Below are 20389 nucleotides of genomic sequence, written 5' to 3'. Positions count from 1 at the left end.
AGCAACACCCCTGCTTCTACTTCCAAGAGCTGCGTGAGGTATTAAAAGAGAAGTTTTCAACCCAATATTGCTGTTCCGATTCGACAATTTGTCGTGCTTTACGGTTCGATTTGGGGTTAACGCGAAAGTGCTGACAAAAGAGCTCGTGAAAGTATCCCAAAAGAACGCCAAGAGTATGTGAACATGCTATTGCCTTTCTACAGCGGGATAGATCAAATCGTGTTTGTTGATGAAACTTCAAAGGATGGAAGGTATTGTACAATATCAATTTTCTGACTGTAACATCTTACCTTGTTAATTTGTTGTATGGTATTGCTATGGTTTAGGTCCTCCCTGAGAAAACACGCGTGGCCCGCACGCGGAGAACCAGCGGTTGTGTCCATTCCATTTATCCGCGGAAAGCGAATCTCAGTTCTTGCTGCGTTCGACGTTGAAGTATTTTTTGCGTGGGGTACAACCGAGGATACTTTCACCCGGCAGACGTTCCACGAGACTTTCAAGTTGAAAATTCTACCATTCCTCAATCCGTGGCCTTTACCAAGATCAATTGGCATTTTGGGCAACGCCAAAATTCACATGTACGAAGAATTTCAAGAACTTATTCACGGTACTGGTGCACTATTATTTTTTCTGCCGCCGTATTCACCTGACTTGAATCCTATAGAAGTCGGATTTTCTCTTCTAAAACGATGAATCCAACGCCACGCAAATATGGCGTTCCGTGAAAATCCTCTTGCGGTCCTCAATGTCGCGCTGTATTTTTGCACTGGACAGTCTGAGAAAGGTGGGCAAAATTTGTACGACCATTGTGGGTACGATGGGAACAAACTCAGTATAAAAATCAGTGAGTTTTAATGAAATTCAGGTATTCGTACTGAAAGCATCGTTCTCTACCTCTACTACCCTCCTTAGAGATGATCGTTAAGGTGATTGACATCATCCATGTCTTCTGCAGGAGCGGGAGTCTCAAAATCTACCGGGTCACGGAACGGAGGACGAAGGCTGTAGGCCGGTAAACCGAGAATTTCCTGGAGATCCCCAACATGAACTTGCACTTGGATCACTGTACCTTGAATTTTGATCCTGAGCATTCTGAAATTCATGTCAGCGGTTGCTTGAGTTGTATTTTGATTTGTCTCCATTTCCTGCGAAAGCTGATCAATGTTCCGAAGTTGTCGAAATGTTGTGTTATCAGGAACTTGTAGTGGAGCATCAGCTGGAAGTCGAGCTTGGATTGTTGCCATGTACAGCTGTGAGGCTGGCCCACTCGAAATATTGCGCTCAGCTAGCACAGCTGCTACACGAGGAACTTGCTCTTGGATTTGATTTTTGGTTGCTCTACGAATAGTGTTGGCTCTTGGTTCTGGTGCTCTTGGAACGTAAACAAAACTCATTAAAACAAAATCAGACTGACCGTGTAGGCGAAGGCGAGCTAATTCCCAAGATCTGGCGACGCGGCTGGAGAAATTTTCCTCGTCCAACTCGAGAAATTCACGTTGTGGAGCGTGCTTGGTGGGCTTGAGATAGACGCTGAAGTCATCCTGCCAATCGTTTGGCAGACGACGGATGAATTCGGTTGCTACTTGAGCCTTGAATAGCCTAAAGCTACGGTCAATCTGAAAGGAGAAGTCGATGGGCTCGGTCTTGTTTCGGCACGAAGTCAGAGGATCGCCGTTCTTGATGGCAAGGCGGCAGGTGAGAATTGCTGGTAGTGGCAGCGACATTGTAAAACTAAAAGTGAGCCTTTAAGTCAAAAGATGCCAGGGCGTGGGAGAATACTCACGGTAGAGATCGACAAAATTGAGGAGATCATGTCGAAACGGGATGGAATTTTGCCAAATGTCATAAGATGTGGACACAATCTGTTTCGGTTTTGTTAATCCATTCCCGTTGTCTCTTTCAGCTTGGTCCTTTGAGAGCAAATTGAATTGTGAGTGAGCGTTTTTATTTGAGAAGATGTGCCAACATTCTAACGGCAGCGTTGAGAGTTCTTAAGAAAATTCATGGGAAATACGTGTTGAACTTCTGAAAAGCGGTGGGATCAGCCCTTACCCAACGGTTTTACCATTCGAGTGTAAAAGAAATGCGGTTTGAGCCACTATAATAAATTAAAGTTCTCGTTTACTTGTTATGGTTGCTGGGGTTCCAGTAGCCGTCATATCCTACGTCGATTCGCCACTTGGTGACGTCTGCATTGGGCTGCAACTGTTTTAAAACGCTTTTCTTGAATGCTGCTGAGAGAGGAAGGCATCGTAGATGACGAGCTAATCTTACTCGTGAATTGCCAACGTATAGATGATCATACAGCCATTTAGGAGCTCCAGGGGTTCCTTCTAGAAAGAGCAGAACTCTTCGAAGCGTAGCTCCTTGTGCTTTCCACACGGTCATTACCAGTGCGAGTTCAACTGCGAGTTGGGAGTACTTCACCTCGATTGGTTTCGGTAAGAGTGCACGCGCCAACTTAATGCCGTACTCAACTGTTTATTCGCCACTAGTCTAATGGGTATGATGATGCTTTTCTTGTGCAATTGCCGGCCTGAAGAATTGAGTTCCCAGTTTGTCTCCAAATTATTTTCTGGTGGCCACGATGTAGCGGGAATCACCTCTCCATTTGGCCTAGTTAACGTGACATTAATAAAGTCTGGGGCATTTGGAAGATCAATCACGCCTCCCGATTGAGCCGAAAGGTTTTCCAAGTAATTAAGTATGTGATCCGTTTGTTCGTCATTTGACCAGGCAAGTGATTCCAGTTTGCACATCGTTCCATTTGCAACCCCCCCCCATTCTACATTTCCATTGCCATTGTCCAGAATTTGAGCTGGTCCATCTCGAACAAAATAGCCGAACAAGTTCGGATAATCTTTAAAATCATACAGTAAGTCTAGCAGCACTTTTGGAAAGTTTGGTACCGGCCTCTTCCAACGAAATACGACGGTGTCTGCACGGCTAACCAACAACTTAGCCGCACAAGCAGTCAGTGCAGCCTTATCAATATTGCTTGTTACTAAGGCGGTCGCTTCATCCAACCATGCCGGATCTTCCACAACTTCGGTTGCAGTGAGCTCAGTTGTCACAGCATCAATCACTTCATCACTCAGTTGTTGACATCCGCTAGAAGTGGAGCCATCAGGATAGGTAAGTGGTAAAGTCCGAAAACCGTCCAGGATTTTCTACTGTTGTGGACAATCATGGACTCTTTGCTGGGAATTGAGAAAGAAAACGTGAAAGCGTCTCATGAGATCCCGTGCTTGGATAAGGACTACGTTCTGGTTCAGCTTGTACAACGCACGGCACAGTGGTGTTCCCATAAGTGCCTCTAGCTGGAGAAAATCGCCTGCCTGTTACATTCAACAGTACGTACACACTCAGTAAAATGCATTTCAGATTTGAAGTAACACCAATGTACATACCCACAGAATCGATTTACCTCCAAACGGCATGTCAGAATCGTAAACCACTCGCAATCGTTTGTCAATGTTGACAGCAAACTCACTCCCTAACCTGGATACTTCATCTATGACGATGAGACCAACAGTATTGTCAAAAGTGCGCCGCAGTTCGGCTAGTTTGGAGGGTGAAAGATGGTCACCATCTCGTCCAATTTTAAAAGCAGAATGGCAGGTTTGTCTGCCTGGGAATTGGCTAGCAACAGCTGCGGTTGGGCAGGTAACAATCAGTTTTAATCCACGATTGAGCAATTCGTCGCGTAACTTGTGAATCACAAAAGATTTTCCCGTACCGGCTCCTCCGTGCATCAATGTAAGTGTTTGGGCTGGATTGGGTTTGTCCAAATTTGATAGTATCCAATCTATAATGGCTTGTTGCTCCGTTGATGCGACAACACCGTTTACAGAGCTAGGTGTGTGGCTTTCAAAGGAGTTACGAATTGCTCTTACTTCAGATCTTGGCAATGTATCGGGGCGCACACCACAATCTCGACTATTCAAAAGCATTTTCCGAATACGATGAGCCATGGCTTGGAGACAAGGTTTTGTATCTGGCATTCCGCTTATGTCACTGCAATTATGCTGGTATACACTGTATTGTAGCTTCGGCGAATGTACTACCTTGTTCATCACCCCGACTTGCATCTTGTCGTCATCGACTCCCATAACGGACCAAAAATTTGAGTGCATTGCTTCAACACTAGTACGACATGAAGGATTGCCTAGCGCACCAGCTCTTGTCAACCAATACAAGTCGTCTTCTCCACCAGATAGCGCTCCATCGGCTTCTAGATCACAATTTCCACGGTCACTTTGCGCGCTACTGTTCTGGCAAGTACTATCACCACTATGGCTGTCTTTCCACCTGGTCGCATTTCGAGCTCTCCAGTCTAAGCATAACGTTTCATTTTCATTGCTCCGGATACACTTTTGTCAAAGATTGTGCACTTGACGATACCTTTGTCTTGAGACAAAAGCCGCGGTGGAGCAATCCCAGTGTGTACACAAAGCGGCTAAGCCCGGTTTATCCAGTTTGAATTCAGGTTTCTGGTTGAAATTCCAGGGAACAAATACAGATAGTATATACCTGGCCAATTTATCCATATTTTTGCTGTCGTAGCTTTTACGAGAGCAGGATGGGGGCGGGGCCCTCCAAACATCGGTGTTAGCATTTTGACTCGGATAACGGCTTCGTAATGCTTAAAATGTGGATGGCCTGGATCCAAATCGAAGCCTTCACGGATCTTGCGACCTCGCTGAGATTTACCGGTCTTCGGGACCTTCCGAGGTACAATATCCACAATACAGGCAAATTCAACAGGCGAGTAGTCCACAAAATGAATGCCACGATACTTCTAAGATTCCACCTGGGTGATAAAAAGTATTTTTCCATCGATCTTGTATGATCGAGCTCCACCAGTAGTATGACGGTTGCTCAGTGAAGAACATACACCATTCACCTTGCTTATATGCAGTGGTTGCGTTCTTTGGTCGTGGATTCCAGCAGGACGACAAAGCCGGTATTGTGATTTTCCTCGTTTTCGTTTGATGCATATCTTGGAGTGGTTGTGTGTATTCGTGGATATAATTGATTTTCGACAACAGCTTGAAAATTTGGAAGACTTTGCCGACCATCCGGCAATACGACTTCGCAAGCACGAGACAACGCATTCGGGCATGTATTACGTTGTGTACTTTCCGGCCAGGCTATTGAATTAGCGGATAAGTGGTTCAAACGTACTGCATCCATCCAGTTCGCAATATACTCTCTCCAATCTTCACAAGATGCTCCACGAGTTAAAATTTCCGGCGAGAAGGACGACCCGTACACGGTCCTGTGCAAATGTAAGCGCCCATCAATTTGAGGTTCTACAACCCCATTGAATGCTGAAACTTTTCCATACGCACCAGCTTCCCGTTCATAGTAATTTCGACTTATTCTTGTGTCTTGTGAAGCTGGACATCGAAGTATCACTTTTTGAATCAGACTCAGCTTTCTTTCGAAAGCAAGCGCTGCTAGCGCTGCACAGGTGTTCGAGATAGAAAGTCGAGCACGTGGGTTACCTCTAAGGTATTCAGGAAGATCTGCCCATTAAAGCTCCTTCTGTCCAAAGTTGCAGTTTCGTTATTCCATCCCTTAAGCTTTCTGAGAAGAGCAATTCGCAGTAACGTCATAACGTCTTGCTCGGGTGGGGCAACTGTGACCCAAAACTGTGGGAGTCCAAAGCGAATGCGCATCGCTGAAAGCTTTGGACGTGTTGCAGCACGTTCAAAGGGTGAAAAGGGTACAGTGCCTCCAACAATCGAAAGTATCCGTAACAATCCAGCATTTAAGCGTTTTGCTGCAGGTGAATCTGGATCATTCTTTGCTGCAACAAGTGATTGTTTAAACTCCAATGAATTTGCCAAATCACCCAGCTTCCTTAGCGTCTTCACGTGGGTTGTTACTGCCCGAGCAGCTTTTCGCACTGCTGAATGGCGCTGTAGCTGATTAAAAAGTGTTCCGATAAATGTCACGCTCCTTTCAAAACGTCCATCGTAGTAGGACATCAAATGGCGTGTCAAGTCGCTCGGAAATGACCCAGAAGGAAGCATTTCCCCACCCATCATAAATAATGTGGGAAATGCACCAGCAACCATAGTGCCATTCTCGTCCCATTCAACTATCGGATCAGCACTTCTTCGTACAACTGCAATATCATCCTTTATTCCAACAGCATCCATCATGACGTTAATGATGGTGAATGGTACACGTGTAGTTGGTGGCTGTAGAACTGCATATTGTTGAATAACCGTATCCGTGAAATTCCTCGTAGCACAATTAGCATCGGGCCCATACCGTTCGGAAGTAACCGCGTCATCTACAGCATGCGAATCTGCCGCATCACTTACTACGACATTGTTTTCAATGTTTTCTTCCAGTATTGTCAGCTCTTCTGCTCGAATTTCCAAAGTATTAATTCCAATGCCTTCTTTCCGAAAGAAAGAATGGGTTTCTTTCAAAACAGGTAGCCACGAGAAAATGCTAACACTGGGTAGTTCATATAGTCGTCGAAATATCTGCTTTCGTGCTCTCCAAGTTTCGGATGGTCCAATAAATGTAACTCGAGGTCTGCGCTCAACATCGGTAACTGGAAGTATTTTGGCACATGCTTGAGGTCTAGTCGACATGAAGCAAATGGAATGCCCAGTGCAATGTTTTCCAGATAGAGAAAGTTCCAATCCAAAACTACGCACGGGGGAAATGCAGTTTTTTTGCAACTGCACTCAACTCCGATAGAGATCCATAACGCCCGTACTCATGTCCATTAGCCAAGCTGAATTTGGACTCTCGCGGGTTAAACGCACACTTCGAGCATAGTTGAATCCGATCTTTGTCTTTGACAAGGTCTGGATCAAGATAATACTTCGATCCATCAGGCTCCAATAAAATTTGAGCGTGTTTCCTGATAATATCCTCCGATAAGTGGTCATACCGGGTTGCAAACTCATCTTCAGATACTCGAAATGTATCTGGTAGACGCAACAATGGTTAGCAGACGTGAGTACAGTCAGCGCCGACGAGAAATTCACAGCAGGAGGCGCACGCGACAATACAGCTTTGCGTTGGGTTGACCGCTGCTGACATCGTTCAACTCTTCCACACCAATAGGCGAATCCAACGCATTCAAAAGTCGTTCCTTTACCGACTCGTCTTCACGGAGATGTTCGTCATGAAAGACAAACGCCTCCGGGTGTCCTCCAAAGCAGTAGTAGTATATCAAAGCCAACCTTGGATCACTAGTAAATTTCTGCCCCTTAGACATAAAACAAATGCCTTCCGCTGAAATATACCGCTTGTTCAGTATTGCATTTGCCAAAGTTTGCAAGCGATCAGTTTCTTCATCCCGCATGCTTTGCTGGAACAGGCGCACTGTAGGAACGGAGACCAGAGACTCAGAGTGCAAATTGCAGAATGAATTGATCGAGCAGATCCTAGACATGCAGAGTCTGATAGCACCAAGGAGAGTCACAGGAGCTCCTTGGGGGCTGCGGTGAGCTCTCTGTGATCACAGAGCTGGACTGGAATGTAGGTGAACATGCAGATATACAGAAGCAGCAGGAAGCTGCGACGTGTGGCGCGGAGGCGCAGGCCGGGTACTGGAGGCGCCGTGAGCCACGACCCGAGCCAAACAGATACAACACTGGAACCCAGCTGCCGCTGACGCAGCACTCTGGGTCCGCGCATTACATTTGCACTGGATAACATCAACAAATTAATATTTTTCTCCGGTTTGGAAAAGACTAAACACTTACAATGCTCTTTTTGCGCAACTCGATACTCACGTATATAGGAAGCATACTGGCTGCGCTGTTCTTCCCACCGAGAACCATTCTCCTTTTTTTCGTTGTCAGTTTCCGTCACATTTGTTTTCTTCTTTTGATTAGCTCTATAACTTTTCGTGCGATCAGCATTATTTGAGCGCTGGTACGTCAAGTAATCAATGTCTTCCTTTTCTTCGTAGACCACGTCAGATTCGAGAGAAGAAGAAGGCCTTCTCTTCTTCTTAAGTGCAGCTCTGTATCCAAGCATGTAGTTCACATCTTCTTCCTTATCGGCAACCGCAGTAGGTAGGCTTCCAAACAGAAAGAATAATGTGAGCAATAGAGCAAGCTAGTTAATAAATATCCCAGTAACTTACGTCGAATGAGGCTGTATTAAGTAATTGGGATCGTTGTACGCTGGCTTAAGCTCTGTCGTATACATGTTGCTTGTGTTCATAAAGAGAATTAGTCTTGGTCCGGAAGGGACTTTCCACATTTTCCAGTATCAACTACTGCGCAGCCCATCACCTGCGTTAACAGGACGTGCTGCTACAGCACTACTGCATGATGCTGCTAATTTTTTGCTTTTTCCAGCCTAATCACATACTAAGTACGATATTTTGGATGTTGTCCGAACGTTGATCCATTTACGTTACGCTCACGCAATTAAATCCTGTTTGGGCTAAAATAGTTGTGGTTCTTAATTTGATTATTTTAAATAAATAACGTAAAAGTTTATTTTTTAAGGAAAAATCATGAATCGATTAAGCAAACTCATTTCCCCGCATTCCATTGGCTATTTTCTGAAGCCATTTTGCAAACGGCCCATAACAAAAAGAATCATGAGCAGCTACCCGACGGATCCTTCGCCCATGCTGCCGCAGTCTGCGCTAACGCAGGCCGCCGCCGCTGCTGCCGCTGCAATGCCCTTTGGCTTGGGTGGCGGTGATGCTCCCGACGCCAACGGTTTCCCTGTGCAGCAGCTTCCTCTGTCTCCGAATCTCATGCGCAATTTGGGTGACCGCTCGTACGACAAACGTAAAGGTGCGGCCATGGAGCTCGAGAACCTCATCAAACAGCTGCAAGAGAACGCCGCATCTATCGAGTTCCATCAGCAACACCAGTTACAACTCAATCAGGACTCACCCAGCTCCCGATTCAACGCCTCCACCTCCGGTACGGAGAGCGAGAGCGTCGACGGGGTCTCTAACCCGCAATACGCAGTAAGCAACCCCAGTCGTCAGCGTATACCGGCCATTATCGAGCTATTAGGCAACGACTTTGCATGTTCCTCCAATGCCAACCACCGTAAAGGCGGCCTTATTGGACTGGCAGCCACTGCCATTGGGCTTATGCACGACGCCCATCTGTATCTGGACAAACTACTACCCCCAGTGCTGCACTGTTTTGACGACCCGGAGAGTCGTGTACGCTACTATGCATGCGAGAGTCTGTACAACATCGCCAAAGTGGCGAGAGGCCATATCTTGCAGTACTTTAACCAGATCTTTGACGGTCTCTGCAAATTGTTCGCAGATGTGGACGTGGATGTGAAGAACGGAGCGAATTTACTGGATCGACTGGTGAAAGACATTGTGACGGAGAGCGAATACTTCGACGTGGACATGTTCATCCCACTGCTTCACAAATACATCAGGATGACCAACCCATACATCCGACAGCTTTTGGTGGGCTGGATCACGGTATTGGATTCAGTCCCGGACATTGATATGCTCGACTGGTTGCCAGAATTTCTGGACGGACTGTTCAATATGTTGAGTGACGGGAACAGGGAGATTCGACAGGCTGCGGATAGTGCACTAGCGGAGTTTTTGAGGGAGATCAAGCAGACAGAAGACGTCGAGTTTGGACGCATGGTGGACATCCTGGTGGGCCAATGTAACAGCAAGGAGAGATTCAACCGCCTCACAGCTGTGAGCTGGGTGCAGGAGTTCGTGAACTTGGGACGTGAGAAGCTCGTGGAGTTCTATGCTGACTTACTAGCTGCTATCATGCACTGTATCTCCGATGCTGAGCATGAAATTCGGCAAGTGGCTGAACGGGCGAACGATGACTTGTTGCAGTTAGTAAAATCCACGACAGAAGACGTGGAACTGCTGCCGTTGATGCAGAAACTCACCACTGAACTCAGTAGCGACCACGTACCTACCCGTATGGCTGCCTTGCGTTGGATCTCGATGCTGCTTGAAAAATATCCGAACCAGCTGTCAGCTCACATCGGTCAGTTGTTACCAGCTTTGCTGCGTACTCTGTCAGATATCTCAGACAGCGTGGTGCTGCTGGATTTGGAGGTTCTGGCTCGCATTTCGCTCAACAAAGTCGAGTTCGAAAAGGTGCTGAATGCTATCCTATTGCTGTTCGCACAAGACCGGCGCTTACTCGAGATGCGCGGCAGTATGATCGTACGGAAGCTCTGTGTGCTCTTAGATTCCAAGAGCATTTACCTCATCTTCGCCAAGGTGCTGGGCACAGAAGCGGTTTATCTGGATAGCCAAGCAGACAGTGAGTTTGCAGCTGTGATGGTCCAGACACTGAACCTCATTCTACTGACAGCTAATGAGTTGGAACATCTCCGTGACATTTTGCGCCGCAGCTTCCAGTCACGTGCTTCGGAAGACGATGTCGAGGTGTTCACTGCACTCTTCCGTTCCTGGTGCCACAATCCCATCGCGGCCTTCAGTCTCTGCTTGCTGGCCCAGTCGTACTCGCTGTCTGCGGCGCTCATCAGCAAATTTGCAGATATCGACGCCTCCGTCGGGTTTTTGATGCAGATCGACAAGCTCGTGCAGCTTTTGGAATCGCCAATCTTCATTCACATGCGTCTGCAGCTTCTTGAGATCCAGGAAGACTATCACACTGATCTGGTTAAAAGTTTGTATGGACTTTTGATGCTGCTGCCTCAAAGTGCTGCGTTTCGTGTGCTACGGGATCGTCTAGCAAGCGTAACAAGTATGGCCACGGCAATTGGTCGAATGGACCTGAATGGAGACTCGAGTCGACTTCGCCAGAGCGGGGAGACTCCGAACAGCACAAGAAGTGACGACGCATCGGTATCGGATAGTCCACGTATTGATGCAGATGCACTACTCGCTCATTTCGAAAATGTTCAGGCGAAACACACGGAGCTTCGGAGAAAAGGTACGAACTTCACAATATTTATTTTTAGTACCTTGGTCTAATTTTTTTTTAGGAATGTATGAAAAATCGCTCGCCAAGGAACAGACCACTGCCAACGTCTAAAGACAAAGAAGATTATAAGTATGGGGCCTAAACGAAAAGAGCATTGCTAAGTATAAACATGTAGACGTTCCCTTTCTTTATTGTTGATGCAAGAAAAGATACATATTGCGAGTTCTCACAAACTTTACCTTATGTCTCCGTTTTGACATATTTGTCTGTCTTTTTGCCCCGCCACAATGCAAGTCGACCAGATGAGTTACCACCAGCAATGAGCTCCAGATGAGGATGGAAGGCGTTGATAGAGTGCACCGACGCGAAGTTGTCGCTCTTGAGTTCACGCACGGGACGACGACGACCAGCACGGAAGATCTGAATCCTCCGTGGCTGTTCCATGCATCCGATCACAAACTGGTTCGGTCTCTTGGGGTCCCAAGCTGCGTGGAGTTTCGTGAGCCATCGGCCCGTCATATTGTTGTGTGGAACACGAACAGATTTCGGTAGAGCGATCGCTGACTTGACCGAAGGCTTTCGCTCCGTAAGACTTGACGTGTCGAACATGTCGATGTACGAGTCCTGGCCCACCGTCACCAGCCAATCGCCATTTCGTGGAGAGAAGTACGCGCAGTTAATACTGCGATGGTGTGGCAACGTCACCAGCGGTGTGTTCTTCTTCGAAGACATTTTACGAGCATCCCATAGACACACTGTGCGGTCCAACGACGCAGTAGCAATGCAGCTACAAACACAATAAACATTTAAAGTTTGTGAGTGGGTTCTACGAGTACAAATATCATAGTTACTTACAACTCGAGGCTCGGATGTTGGCTCACAGTGTTGATCTTCTTCTCGTGTAGCTGATAGCTGGACCTCTGTACTTTTCGCGCTCGTCGGTCAATGAGTCGAACAGTCCCATCGTCGCAGCTTGCGTAGTAACACTGCGCCGTGGCAGCAGCTACCAATGACGAAATACCGGCATCATCATTTGTATCGTACACGACCGACGACTCAGCAGCACGCAAGTCAAACTCCCTAACAGTTCCGTCAAAACTGCTCGATACCAGTTTCGACGAGTTTGGGAAGATCAGTTGACTCACAGGAGTATAGTGCGGTCTGTATACAGCCAGTGGCGACGCCGAACTCTCCTGCTTCACACCTGGACGTGTCCATAGTGCTATGTGACCCATTTTATCTCCACAGGCGACTACAACTCTGTCGGCACGGGGCAAGAAGGCAACAGAATAAATCCGCTCCTGTACAGCCTTAGTAATATCCTCATCGGCCAATGTGTAATCCACTCCATCGTCATCTTCCAAGATGGTATCTTCCTCCAGTTCCTCTTCTAGATCGGCTGTGATGCCTCCGAGGAACGCCTTACTCTCTCCATCCACTGCGTCCATTACATGGAGATTGCTGCCTCTAGGAAGACGAGGAGCACGCGTCTTGTCCATCTCGTATTGGTCAATAGACTCAATTGGTTCCACCTCCACCTTCTTGCCTTCAAGACGTCTCGATTTACGGACTGGTTGCGTCAATCGCTCCGCCTTTTTAGCTGCCTGAAGAGCTCTTTTAACAACTAATTGCTGCTCTTTGGCCTGCTTTACAGCATCGTGTCCGACCAGCGTCCTAGCCTCAATTTTAGCGGTGGAGACGCCCATTTGCTGCATGAAGGCTAAGTTACGTTGGATATTCTCCCGACGTTTGCGCTCGTACTCGGTGAGTTCTGCATCTTGTGTTTCTTTTTCACTGTCACTCTCGTCGTGGTCCGAAATTGTTGTATCTATCTCCTTTTTAACAGCCTGACGAGGTTTTCGTTTCAACTTGGCAGTGGACTTTAGAACTGGTGAAGGTGTGCGACGTGACGAGCGACGCAGTGATGTAACGGGAGGAGGGGATAGAGGCGGGTTACGTGCAGAGGAACGCAGAGAGCGGAGACGCTGTGGAGGCGCAGAGGCCTCGGCCAAAGCGCTTGAGCGGGTGCGGCGCATTGCGATTGGCGAGTGAGCAAGTGAGCTGCTCGGTGTGGTTGGTTGTTGGCGCCAATAGTTGTTTGAGTGCGTAAAATTACGCGGGATGAAAAAAAAGGAAATGTCAAAATACGTCCGTAAAATTGAAATATTATCAAAACGGATCCTTTTTTTTTTTTTCAAACATGCAACTGAACAAAGTCTGAAATTGTTCAATGCGTAACCATTTTGTATCCTATAGCCATTTTGTAACCTATAGCCGTACAGTAACCAATAGCAATACTGTACTCCGCATAATTCATGATACCGGTTATTTAACCGGTCAGGTTTAATGTTATTATGCATGCGAATACTAATCGTATACAAGCATTAGGACCAGCAATGGATGGCCCGGAGTCTCCTTGATCGACTGCAACCTCTCGTTTGCCCTTATCTTGCATTCATTTTGCAAAAATGCAAGTCGAGCGACATCAGTACACTAGTGCTGAGAAGAAAATGATGGTGAGGAGCTACACCTTTTTTGCCCTACAGAAAGAACACGGGATATTTAGCGGAAAGCGTACGAGAGAATTTGTTGCTGGGTGACTTGTCTGTTCAACGGACACGATAACACGCGTAATTGCAGTGTACAACGCAAGTCAGAAGACCGACTTTGAGGTTGAACTTTATGCATTTAATATTTAACAGTTACATATCAATTACCTCTGACATCTAATATTTTGGTGCTGTATTCCTGAAGCCTGTTCCGAATAGCAGCATGTTTGACCTTAATGCAATCGCTCCAGCGATTCGCGACTTCGTTGTAAAGCAAAATATGGCAGGCCAGCCTATCACTGCTCAACATGTATGTAATGAAGTTGCTGACGTGTGTGACGCTCAGCTGAAGGTGGACACTATGACTCGGGTCCTTCATGAACTGGGCTTCCGTCATATAAAAGGTGAACAACGGCACATTTACGCCGAAACGCCAGGTAATGTTGCGTTCCGACGTACCTACTTAGAGAAAAAGATAGCGAATCGAGCGCTGTGCGTGGTCCAATGCGAGGAACTAAGCGGAGCGTCCGCCTTGGAGTCGACAGAGCAGAAGTCTACCTGGACGAATCTGACTGCAACGTCAACCACGTCACAGGCAAGACATGGTTGACTGCAGATAAGATTCGCTACAGCAAGACTGGACGAGGAGCTCGGTAAGTAAATTTTGTTTTGCTAAAAATCAATTCTATTAATAGTTGTTTATGTTTTTTTTTGTTAGTGCGTGTATTATTGCTGCAGGAATTATTAAAAGCAAAGGAGCAGTACTAACTGGTCTTTTTTATTGAAGATTCCATCAAGGTTTGGAATTCCACTTTAAAGAGAAAGCAATATAGTGACGATTGCCATGGCAATTTCGATGCCGTCCAATTTGAGCGCTGGTTTGAGGATCTATGCAAGAATCTGCAAAAACACTGTCGTTGCAACATCTATTTAGAAGGAGCATCGTACCACAAGCGTCAGATTAATCCAAGCCCACAAAAGTCATGGTGACTTAAAGCCGACATTCAAGAATGGCTGTGAAAAACGGTTTGTTTTCTCTTCTATTATTTTATTTAAAACTTATTTTTGTGTAGCTGGCATGGTTTTTAGTTCTAAACCGACCATTCGTACTCTAATTGAGTTGGCCGAGCTTTATCGACCACCAAAAAGATATCAAGTCACTGAAATTGCCACCAAGTACGATTATCTCGTCTTCTTTACTCCACCTTACCATCCGACACTTCAACTAATCGAGCTTATTTGGGGAATCGTCAAAGGGCGCATCGCAAGGACGCCTCCAAAATGCGGCGCTGATGTTGTCAAGTAGATACTTCATGGTCTGAAGGAGTGCGATGTCGAGTGGCTGAAGGTTTACCGCCACGTCCAAAAGAACAAGCATGCCTACATCAAGCCTGATAGGTTTAGATGCACCTTGACTAAATTTTTACTTTTTTCATTCGCAATCTCATGTTGCTGTGGATTTGCACATCACGATGCGACACAACGATTGACGACTCCACTGGAGTCGTACTGCGTCTTTCTCATGAAAACCAATCGGATCTCATTATCAACCAATGATATCTCTTACATTATACATAACGTGGCCAGATCAGCCTACAAGCAATTTAGAACTTCCGAGATCCTTTTTGGAGAGCCCATCGCGCTAACACTACTGCGAATTAGCTAAACCTAACCTCATTTTCGGACTCAGAAGGCGAGAAACCGCTATACATCTAACTATTGGTATTGGTTTTCATAGAATAAGACCCTTCTATTGTGTGCTAAAGTTTGGTATTATGAAATATGCGGAGTACAAAAGCATAACCTATATGGCTCCTACATTTTAAAACACATTTTTAGGAAGCGACAAATGGTATTGAGGTCACGTTGATAGCTTAGCTGCGCGTACGACGTTTGCGCTTTCTGCGCACTGGTGGAGCCAGGGTAACTTGCTCTTCCGCGTCCTGCTCATCACGACCCTCCTGTGTTGGCTCTTCTGCTGCCGGTGGCTTGGGGTCTTGGGTTGCGTCGACGTCTGCATCGGAGCGCTCGCTCTCTTGTGTGATTTCTTTCACGATAACGACTCCAGCGACCTCATGTACAGACGGTCGATTTTGTCTGTCTTCTAGGCGCTGTAGAGGAGCTTCGATCAGGGTGAGCTTCGCGTTCTCCGCCTCCAAGAGCTCAATCAGGTAGAGTCGAGCGCCTTCCGCCAGGTCCACGCGGGTTTACGGAAACCCTTTGAAGTTGGCACACAACGACCCACGCAGGAATGACAAGTGTCGCATGATGTCACTCAAACATGGCCGGTTGGATTGATGCGCGCGTTGACGAAGAATCGACAAGCTTGGCTCTTGCATGTTACCTTCAGTCCCGGCTATCCTCCACCGCTGCTTCAACGCTCGCTAGTTTGAACTCCTACTTGCTGTCGAACGTGTCGCCCTTCTTCATGTTCTGGACGACTGCGATTTTGTAAAGTGAGGACGGGGGCACAGGAGCCACCTATCCCAAACATGTGGTGCAAACACTGGCTCTGAGCAATGACGTCATTGGCTACGACACAGCTACTGGCTCCGTGAAGGCTACATGTTATCACAGAGGTATTGATATCCAGAAAGCTATACGTTACGAAAGGGCTACTTGCTACTGTATCATTATCAGTGTAATACACAAGTTTCGGTTGCAAGTTCAGGGTGGACGGATCCGTTTCGATAATATTTCAATTTTACGGACGAATTTGGACATTTCCCCTGAAACAATTACGTTGGATTGGAGTGCAATGTTTTATCAGATTTAACAGTTTATCCAAATAAGATTTATACAAAAAAAACTCTGACCCCCCCCCCCCCCCCTCCCAATGAAGTAGCCGTTGGGACTCGAAATTGAACGAAACACCTGTTAAATAACGCCCTGAAACACACCAATATACCGAAAAAACATGGTATTTAAATCACTAGCACTATTGATCGCTGACATACAGTCAGTTGTGAAAATGTTGATGTTTTTGGATTCAGTGGTGATAATAACCCTTTACTACGATTATCTGGACTATAGTCGCGAAAGACCTATCTACCCACGACATCGACATGCTTTTGGGCTCACTGAAAGACTTCATTGTTAATAAGAGCAAACTTTCACCATGCTCGCTTTGACCTTCATCTTCACCTGGCTCTCGGGCGCTAGCGGAGACCCCATTGTTGGAGAAGGATCCGAGTCTGACCCAATCATTGTGGGTGTGACGTCAAAGCAGCTATTCGGGCAGTTCGACAGCGACCCATCGACCTACGTCATGCTCATTGACGCAATGTACAAACCCAGCCAAGTACCCACTCATGGTAGTGGGGTCTCGGACCGCATGCTTTCCTTCCGCGTGATAGTGTCCTTTTTTATGTCGCAACAAGAGCAGAATCATTTCATGGGGGTGCTAACGCTAATATAAATATATATACTACCGTGACGAACAAGCAACGGTCGGTCCATTACGTCATGGCCAACGCGGATAAGGGTTAGCATGATGCTGTTGATGAAATCCTCGGTGCTGGAAACTAGCTGATCATCCTAATGTGCTACTTTCACGTAGCTACGAACATTTACAAGGTATCCCTATCAGTCTTGCTGACCGAGAATCTCGAGATGTTGCAGACGTGCACTACGATGTGTCATCAATGGAGTATAAACGGATTAAAACGAGCTGTCTTGAAGAGTTGCAGAAGCTTCCTCAGCGCTTGGCAGTCGTAAGCTATTTTTCACCTCGCAGTGGCTTGCATCCCCATTCAACCTCTGGCAGGATCACCACGCACCTTGTGGATACGCTGCTACCAACAACGCTGTTGATCGCTATAACGGTTCCATCAAAGGAGACTACACGCTGTGGTTGCGTCTCAAGATGGGCACGCTGATCTAACAGCCCTTGCTGTGTATTCGTACGGAAACTCTGCGCACTTGCCGTTCGCCACCACTGTTCAGGAGCGTCCAGACATGCTGCAGCGCGTGCGTGTGACGGAGAATGCTACCTGCATTCTAGTGGTCTCGCCATTGAATAACTCGATCGGGTTTATGACGGGGTGAAGTCCGCAACGCAACACATCCAACATTTTCCACGTCGTGCCAGACCAAATGGAGCGCGTATATGGTCCGCAAGACAGGAGCACCAACGAATCACTACCGTTCTGCTTCTCCCTTCACGCAGAGGGCAAGCATGGAGACAGACGATATGCCAGGAAACGATTGGCAGGTGGATGTGGAGGCTGAGACGTGTGGCTATCGTTTATACTCGTCATGCACTCTCGGTTAGAGACAAGCTGGACCTCTTTGGCCACACTCGCCTTGCGTACCGTGGTCGAAACAAGTATGTATACTTGAGACGAGTGGGGTGAAATATGATACTGACCTCCAGTGCGTTTGTTCAGGTATCTCCCGGCCCCGGTAAACGCTTTTGAGTACACCGTCGAGCTCTACGTAAAAGAAAGGGTACGGAATTACTCAAACAAAGAGGTCGATATGTGCTCTCCCACGCATGATAATTGTTGTAGCTGGAGCTACAGCGCGTAGCCGTGGATGAGGTTGCAGCTCAGCAACAGCACCACGCGATCGAGTAGTAGTTCTGCGATCGAGTAGTAGTTTCACTAGCAGTAATTTCCCTCCAGCCAGTCGTAGCAGTTGCGGAATAAACGACGCCTCCAAAAGGCATGCATTAGAATCAAATTCTCACTTCTACATTTCAACTACAGGCGACACAACAAAGAATTCTTTAGCTGAGGTCGCGCTTAGCATGGAAGAAGCCGACGAGGCGATGATCCCGCACTCAGGCAGGCCCCAAGGTCCGCCCATAGCAATACACCCACCTTTACCACCGTTTATGGACCACGACTTGCGACTGGAGGAAACAACCACAAGAACGGCGGTAATCCACGGTGGTAGTGGAGAGACGAGTCGCCAAGTCGAAGCACTGGCCCAACACTCAGCAGCGGTGCAACACAGGACCGCGGAGCAGCTTGGTCAGGTGCAGGAGCAGCTGGAACGACTTGCTGCAAAAACGTCCGAGTATCTCCAGGCGCAGCATGACCGGCAGTCGGCGCTGCTGGAGCAACAGGAGGAAATTAAGCGTCAAATGGACGAGCACAGACAGTTCTTGGAGGAGCAGTATCGGCTACTGCGCGCGGCAGAAGAAGCTGTAGGACGTCAAGGCCGTCGTCTGGAGAATTTGGCGGAGGCGGTGCAGCCTCGCATTCAGGCTCGTTGGGGTGCGTTTGCACAAGGGGCGGCCACTACTGAGGATAGTCGCTTACCGGAAGCACCGGCCGTCACTGTGGCAATTGGAACTAACCTGCCTGTGCATCCGATTAACCGAGGAAGTTCGAAAAAGGAGAAGAGGGATTTTATGGACAGCTACGCTTTCTACATGAGGCGAATGCAGGCACTGAATCAAGGAACTGAAGCGAAAGTTTTTGTGATGCCTTTAAGTTCTTGCATTGAGCAGGGAACAATGGTCCGAATTTGCGGTTTTGAGCTCTTTAAGGAAGAAAAGAACGTGACTGAGGCTGAATGGCGCGATTATTTTCTCTCGGCTCGACTACCCGATAATACGGCCTATAAAACTCTGGGTCGTGAAGTAAAGAACCTTTGTATTGATACAGAGCTGCAAGATGTTGAGTCGAGGTTGTCTCGATTGATGGCGGACTTTTACGAAATTGTGGATCGACTCAACATAGAGGACATAGTTCAAGCCGAACCAAAGTAAGTGGTGGGGTATCTAGTAGAGGCACTTCGTCCGCCAGCTTTCAAAAATGCTGTGAAGGACCAGCTTGGACGACAGAGCCACAAGACCACCAAGTCAAACATACATACTTTTCTTAAATTGGTTCGTAGTGAGATGGAGGACTTTATGCGGTTTGAAGCGCACATTTCGAGCTCAACGCAGGGTAAAGCTAGTGCAAAGACGGAACAGGTTATTGGATCTGGAGGTGCAACCAAGAAGAATCAAAGGTGGCGAACCGGAACTGATACATCAAGTGGTAAGGACTCGCAAGTGGCGACGAAATCGAGTAACCAAAAGAAGGGAAAGACGGATATCGCTGCTAAGACGAAATCTCAAGACAAAAAGTGTTTCAAATGTGGATATCTGGCCCATGGGGTATTTCAGTGTCCGGAAGTATCGGGTCCAGCTGAAGCCAAGGAATTGTATGAATCAAAACGACATGCCGGAAGGTATTGAAACCAGTGATGGCCGTGACATCTGTGACTGCGTCGGGTTCGCTACCCTTAACACTTTTGGCCGCTGATAGAGCACCAGCGTTGATACCATGTATGGTGATGAATGTTGCTGTGGCCAGCATTACTCCCGACAGTGTGCTGGAGGTTTCGGTCGTCATCAGCAAGCTGCTGACTGTGATTTCGAAGCAAGGGACGTGGATCACGCACCAAGACCTGCAAGGCAAGGCAGCGGTGACTGGAGTTGGTGACCAGCCAGTACCAGTAAAGAGCAAAGTGAAATTAAACTTGCGCTTTACCACTCCGGGTGGGCCGTTGATTTTACGAAATGTGATCTGCTGGGTCACAGAGCAACCATTACCCATGGGAGTCGGTGATTTGCTACTTTCGAGGTGGATAATGGAAAGACTTGGATACAGTGCCGAAAAACTGTTTGCCGCCGCACAACAAATCTGCTCTGAGTGGGATATGAGCGATGTTGATGACGGAGGTGACATTGGTATACCAAGCGTGTTGGCGTATACGGGGACCATCGGATCCCCACAACCGACACAAGAAGAGCTGGATCTACATGAAGAAGAAGACAAAGCGTGCTTTCCGACGTTCGAGGAAGATGCGGACTCTGAACAAGAACAAATCCGGTGTGTTGTGGTGTAGTGATTTCCAAGTAATCGCTGAAGTGGCCACATTCAAGTTGCTCAAGCCACGAACGCTCGGTTATGCGACAGGTGGTGACCACGATGCAAGATG

At 47.2% G+C, this 20389-nt stretch overlaps 13 protein-coding genes across 15 annotated transcripts; 7 read left to right on the top strand and 6 right to left on the bottom strand.

The window, feature by feature from the left end:
- Window positions 1-908: 908 nt before the first annotated feature.
- Window positions 909-1724, bottom strand: PPTG_06330 (hypothetical protein; the record flags this gene model as incomplete). The annotated part of the gene is made up of 1 exon (XM_008900233.1): window positions 909-1724. One exon carries the CDS (start codon window positions 1722-1724, stop codon window positions 909-911), a length of 816 nt encoding a protein of 271 aa, XP_008898481.1.
- A 1049-nt stretch (window positions 1725-2773) lies between these two features.
- On the bottom strand, window positions 2774-4527 carry PPTG_21870 (hypothetical protein). The gene is made up of 2 exons (XM_008900572.1): window positions 3411-4527; window positions 2774-3338 (listed from the first exon to the last, which is right to left on the bottom strand). Exons 1-2 carry the CDS (start codon window positions 4134-4136, stop codon window positions 3171-3173), a joined length of 894 nt encoding a protein of 297 aa, XP_008898820.1. The 5' UTR covers window positions 4137-4527; the 3' UTR covers window positions 2774-3170.
- A 207-nt stretch (window positions 4528-4734) lies between these two features.
- PPTG_21869 (hypothetical protein) lies at window positions 4735-7339 on the bottom strand (the record flags this gene model as incomplete). The annotated part of the gene is made up of 3 exons (XM_008900571.1): window positions 4735-6382; window positions 6923-6959; window positions 7034-7339. The coding sequence occupies 3 exons, from the start codon at window positions 7337-7339 to the stop codon at window positions 5463-5465; spliced, it is 1263 nt and encodes a 420-aa protein (XP_008898819.1). The 3' UTR covers window positions 4735-5462.
- Window positions 7340-7673: 334 nt separating this feature from the next.
- PPTG_06329 (hypothetical protein) lies at window positions 7674-8247 on the bottom strand (the record flags this gene model as incomplete). Its single annotated transcript, XM_008900232.1, has 3 exons — window positions 7674-7684; window positions 7743-8062; window positions 8129-8247. The coding sequence occupies 3 exons, from the start codon at window positions 8245-8247 to the stop codon at window positions 7674-7676; spliced, it is 450 nt and encodes a 149-aa protein (XP_008898480.1).
- Window positions 8248-8557: 310 nt separating this feature from the next.
- PPTG_06328 (hypothetical protein) lies at window positions 8558-11187 on the top strand. 3 transcript variants are annotated; one of them, XM_008900230.1, is made up of 3 exons: window positions 8558-9178; window positions 9288-10910; window positions 10963-11187. In XM_008900230.1, exons 2-3 carry the CDS (start codon window positions 9377-9379, stop codon window positions 11010-11012), a joined length of 1584 nt encoding a protein of 527 aa, XP_008898478.1. In that variant the 5' UTR covers window positions 8558-9178; window positions 9288-9376; the 3' UTR covers window positions 11013-11187. The 3 variants fall into 3 exon arrangements, with proteins under 3 accessions (XP_008898478.1, XP_008898477.1, XP_008898479.1); XM_008900229.1 differs by having other exon boundaries at window positions 9288-11187; XM_008900231.1 differs by having other exon boundaries at window positions 8558-10910.
- On the bottom strand, window positions 11043-13043 carry PPTG_06327 (hypothetical protein). Its single transcript, XM_008900228.1, has 2 exons — window positions 11757-13043; window positions 11043-11688 (listed from the first exon to the last, which is right to left on the bottom strand). Exons 1-2 carry the CDS (start codon window positions 12935-12937, stop codon window positions 11142-11144), a joined length of 1728 nt encoding a protein of 575 aa, XP_008898476.1. The 5' UTR covers window positions 12938-13043; the 3' UTR covers window positions 11043-11141.
- A 911-nt stretch (window positions 13044-13954) lies between these two features.
- On the top strand, window positions 13955-14283 carry PPTG_06326 (hypothetical protein; the record flags this gene model as incomplete). The annotated part of the gene is made up of 2 exons (XM_008900227.1): window positions 13955-14103; window positions 14238-14283. The coding sequence occupies 2 exons, from the start codon at window positions 13955-13957 to the stop codon at window positions 14281-14283; spliced, it is 195 nt and encodes a 64-aa protein (XP_008898475.1).
- A 1041-nt stretch (window positions 14284-15324) lies between these two features.
- PPTG_21868 (hypothetical protein) lies at window positions 15325-15717 on the bottom strand (the record flags this gene model as incomplete). Its single annotated transcript, XM_008900570.1, has 2 exons — window positions 15325-15635; window positions 15696-15717. 2 exons carry the CDS (start codon window positions 15715-15717, stop codon window positions 15325-15327), a joined length of 333 nt encoding a protein of 110 aa, XP_008898818.1.
- Window positions 15718-16568: 851 nt separating this feature from the next.
- On the top strand, window positions 16569-16868 carry PPTG_06325 (hypothetical protein; the record flags this gene model as incomplete). Its single annotated transcript, XM_008900226.1, has 1 exon — window positions 16569-16868. One exon carries the CDS (start codon window positions 16569-16571, stop codon window positions 16866-16868), a length of 300 nt encoding a protein of 99 aa, XP_008898474.1.
- A 799-nt stretch (window positions 16869-17667) lies between these two features.
- PPTG_21867 (hypothetical protein) lies at window positions 17668-18027 on the top strand (the record flags this gene model as incomplete). The annotated part of the gene is made up of 3 exons (XM_008900569.1): window positions 17668-17777; window positions 17839-17899; window positions 17962-18027. 3 exons carry the CDS (start codon window positions 17668-17670, stop codon window positions 18025-18027), a joined length of 237 nt encoding a protein of 78 aa, XP_008898817.1.
- A 173-nt stretch (window positions 18028-18200) lies between these two features.
- PPTG_06324 (hypothetical protein) lies at window positions 18201-19169 on the top strand (the record flags this gene model as incomplete). The annotated part of the gene is made up of 1 exon (XM_008900225.1): window positions 18201-19169. The coding sequence occupies one exon, from the start codon at window positions 18201-18203 to the stop codon at window positions 19167-19169; it is 969 nt and encodes a 322-aa protein (XP_008898473.1).
- Window positions 19170-19301: 132 nt separating this feature from the next.
- PPTG_06323 (hypothetical protein) lies at window positions 19302-19643 on the top strand (the record flags this gene model as incomplete). The annotated part of the gene is made up of 1 exon (XM_008900224.1): window positions 19302-19643. The coding sequence occupies one exon, from the start codon at window positions 19302-19304 to the stop codon at window positions 19641-19643; it is 342 nt and encodes a 113-aa protein (XP_008898472.1).
- Window positions 19644-19651: 8 nt separating this feature from the next.
- PPTG_06322 (hypothetical protein) lies at window positions 19652-20296 on the top strand (the record flags this gene model as incomplete). Its single annotated transcript, XM_008900223.1, has 1 exon — window positions 19652-20296. The coding sequence occupies one exon, from the start codon at window positions 19652-19654 to the stop codon at window positions 20294-20296; it is 645 nt and encodes a 214-aa protein (XP_008898471.1).
- Window positions 20297-20389: the final 93 nt, after the last annotated feature.

The sequence above is a fragment of the Phytophthora parasitica genome (genome assembly GCF_000247585.1).
Source record: "Phytophthora parasitica INRA-310 unplaced genomic scaffold supercont2.9, whole genome shotgun sequence".
NCBI classification, from domain to species: Eukaryota; Oomycota; class Peronosporomycetes; order Peronosporales; family Peronosporaceae; genus Phytophthora; species Phytophthora nicotianae.
The sequence above is the reverse complement of the archived record's forward strand: the minus strand, read 5'-3'. Positions and strand labels throughout refer to the sequence as shown.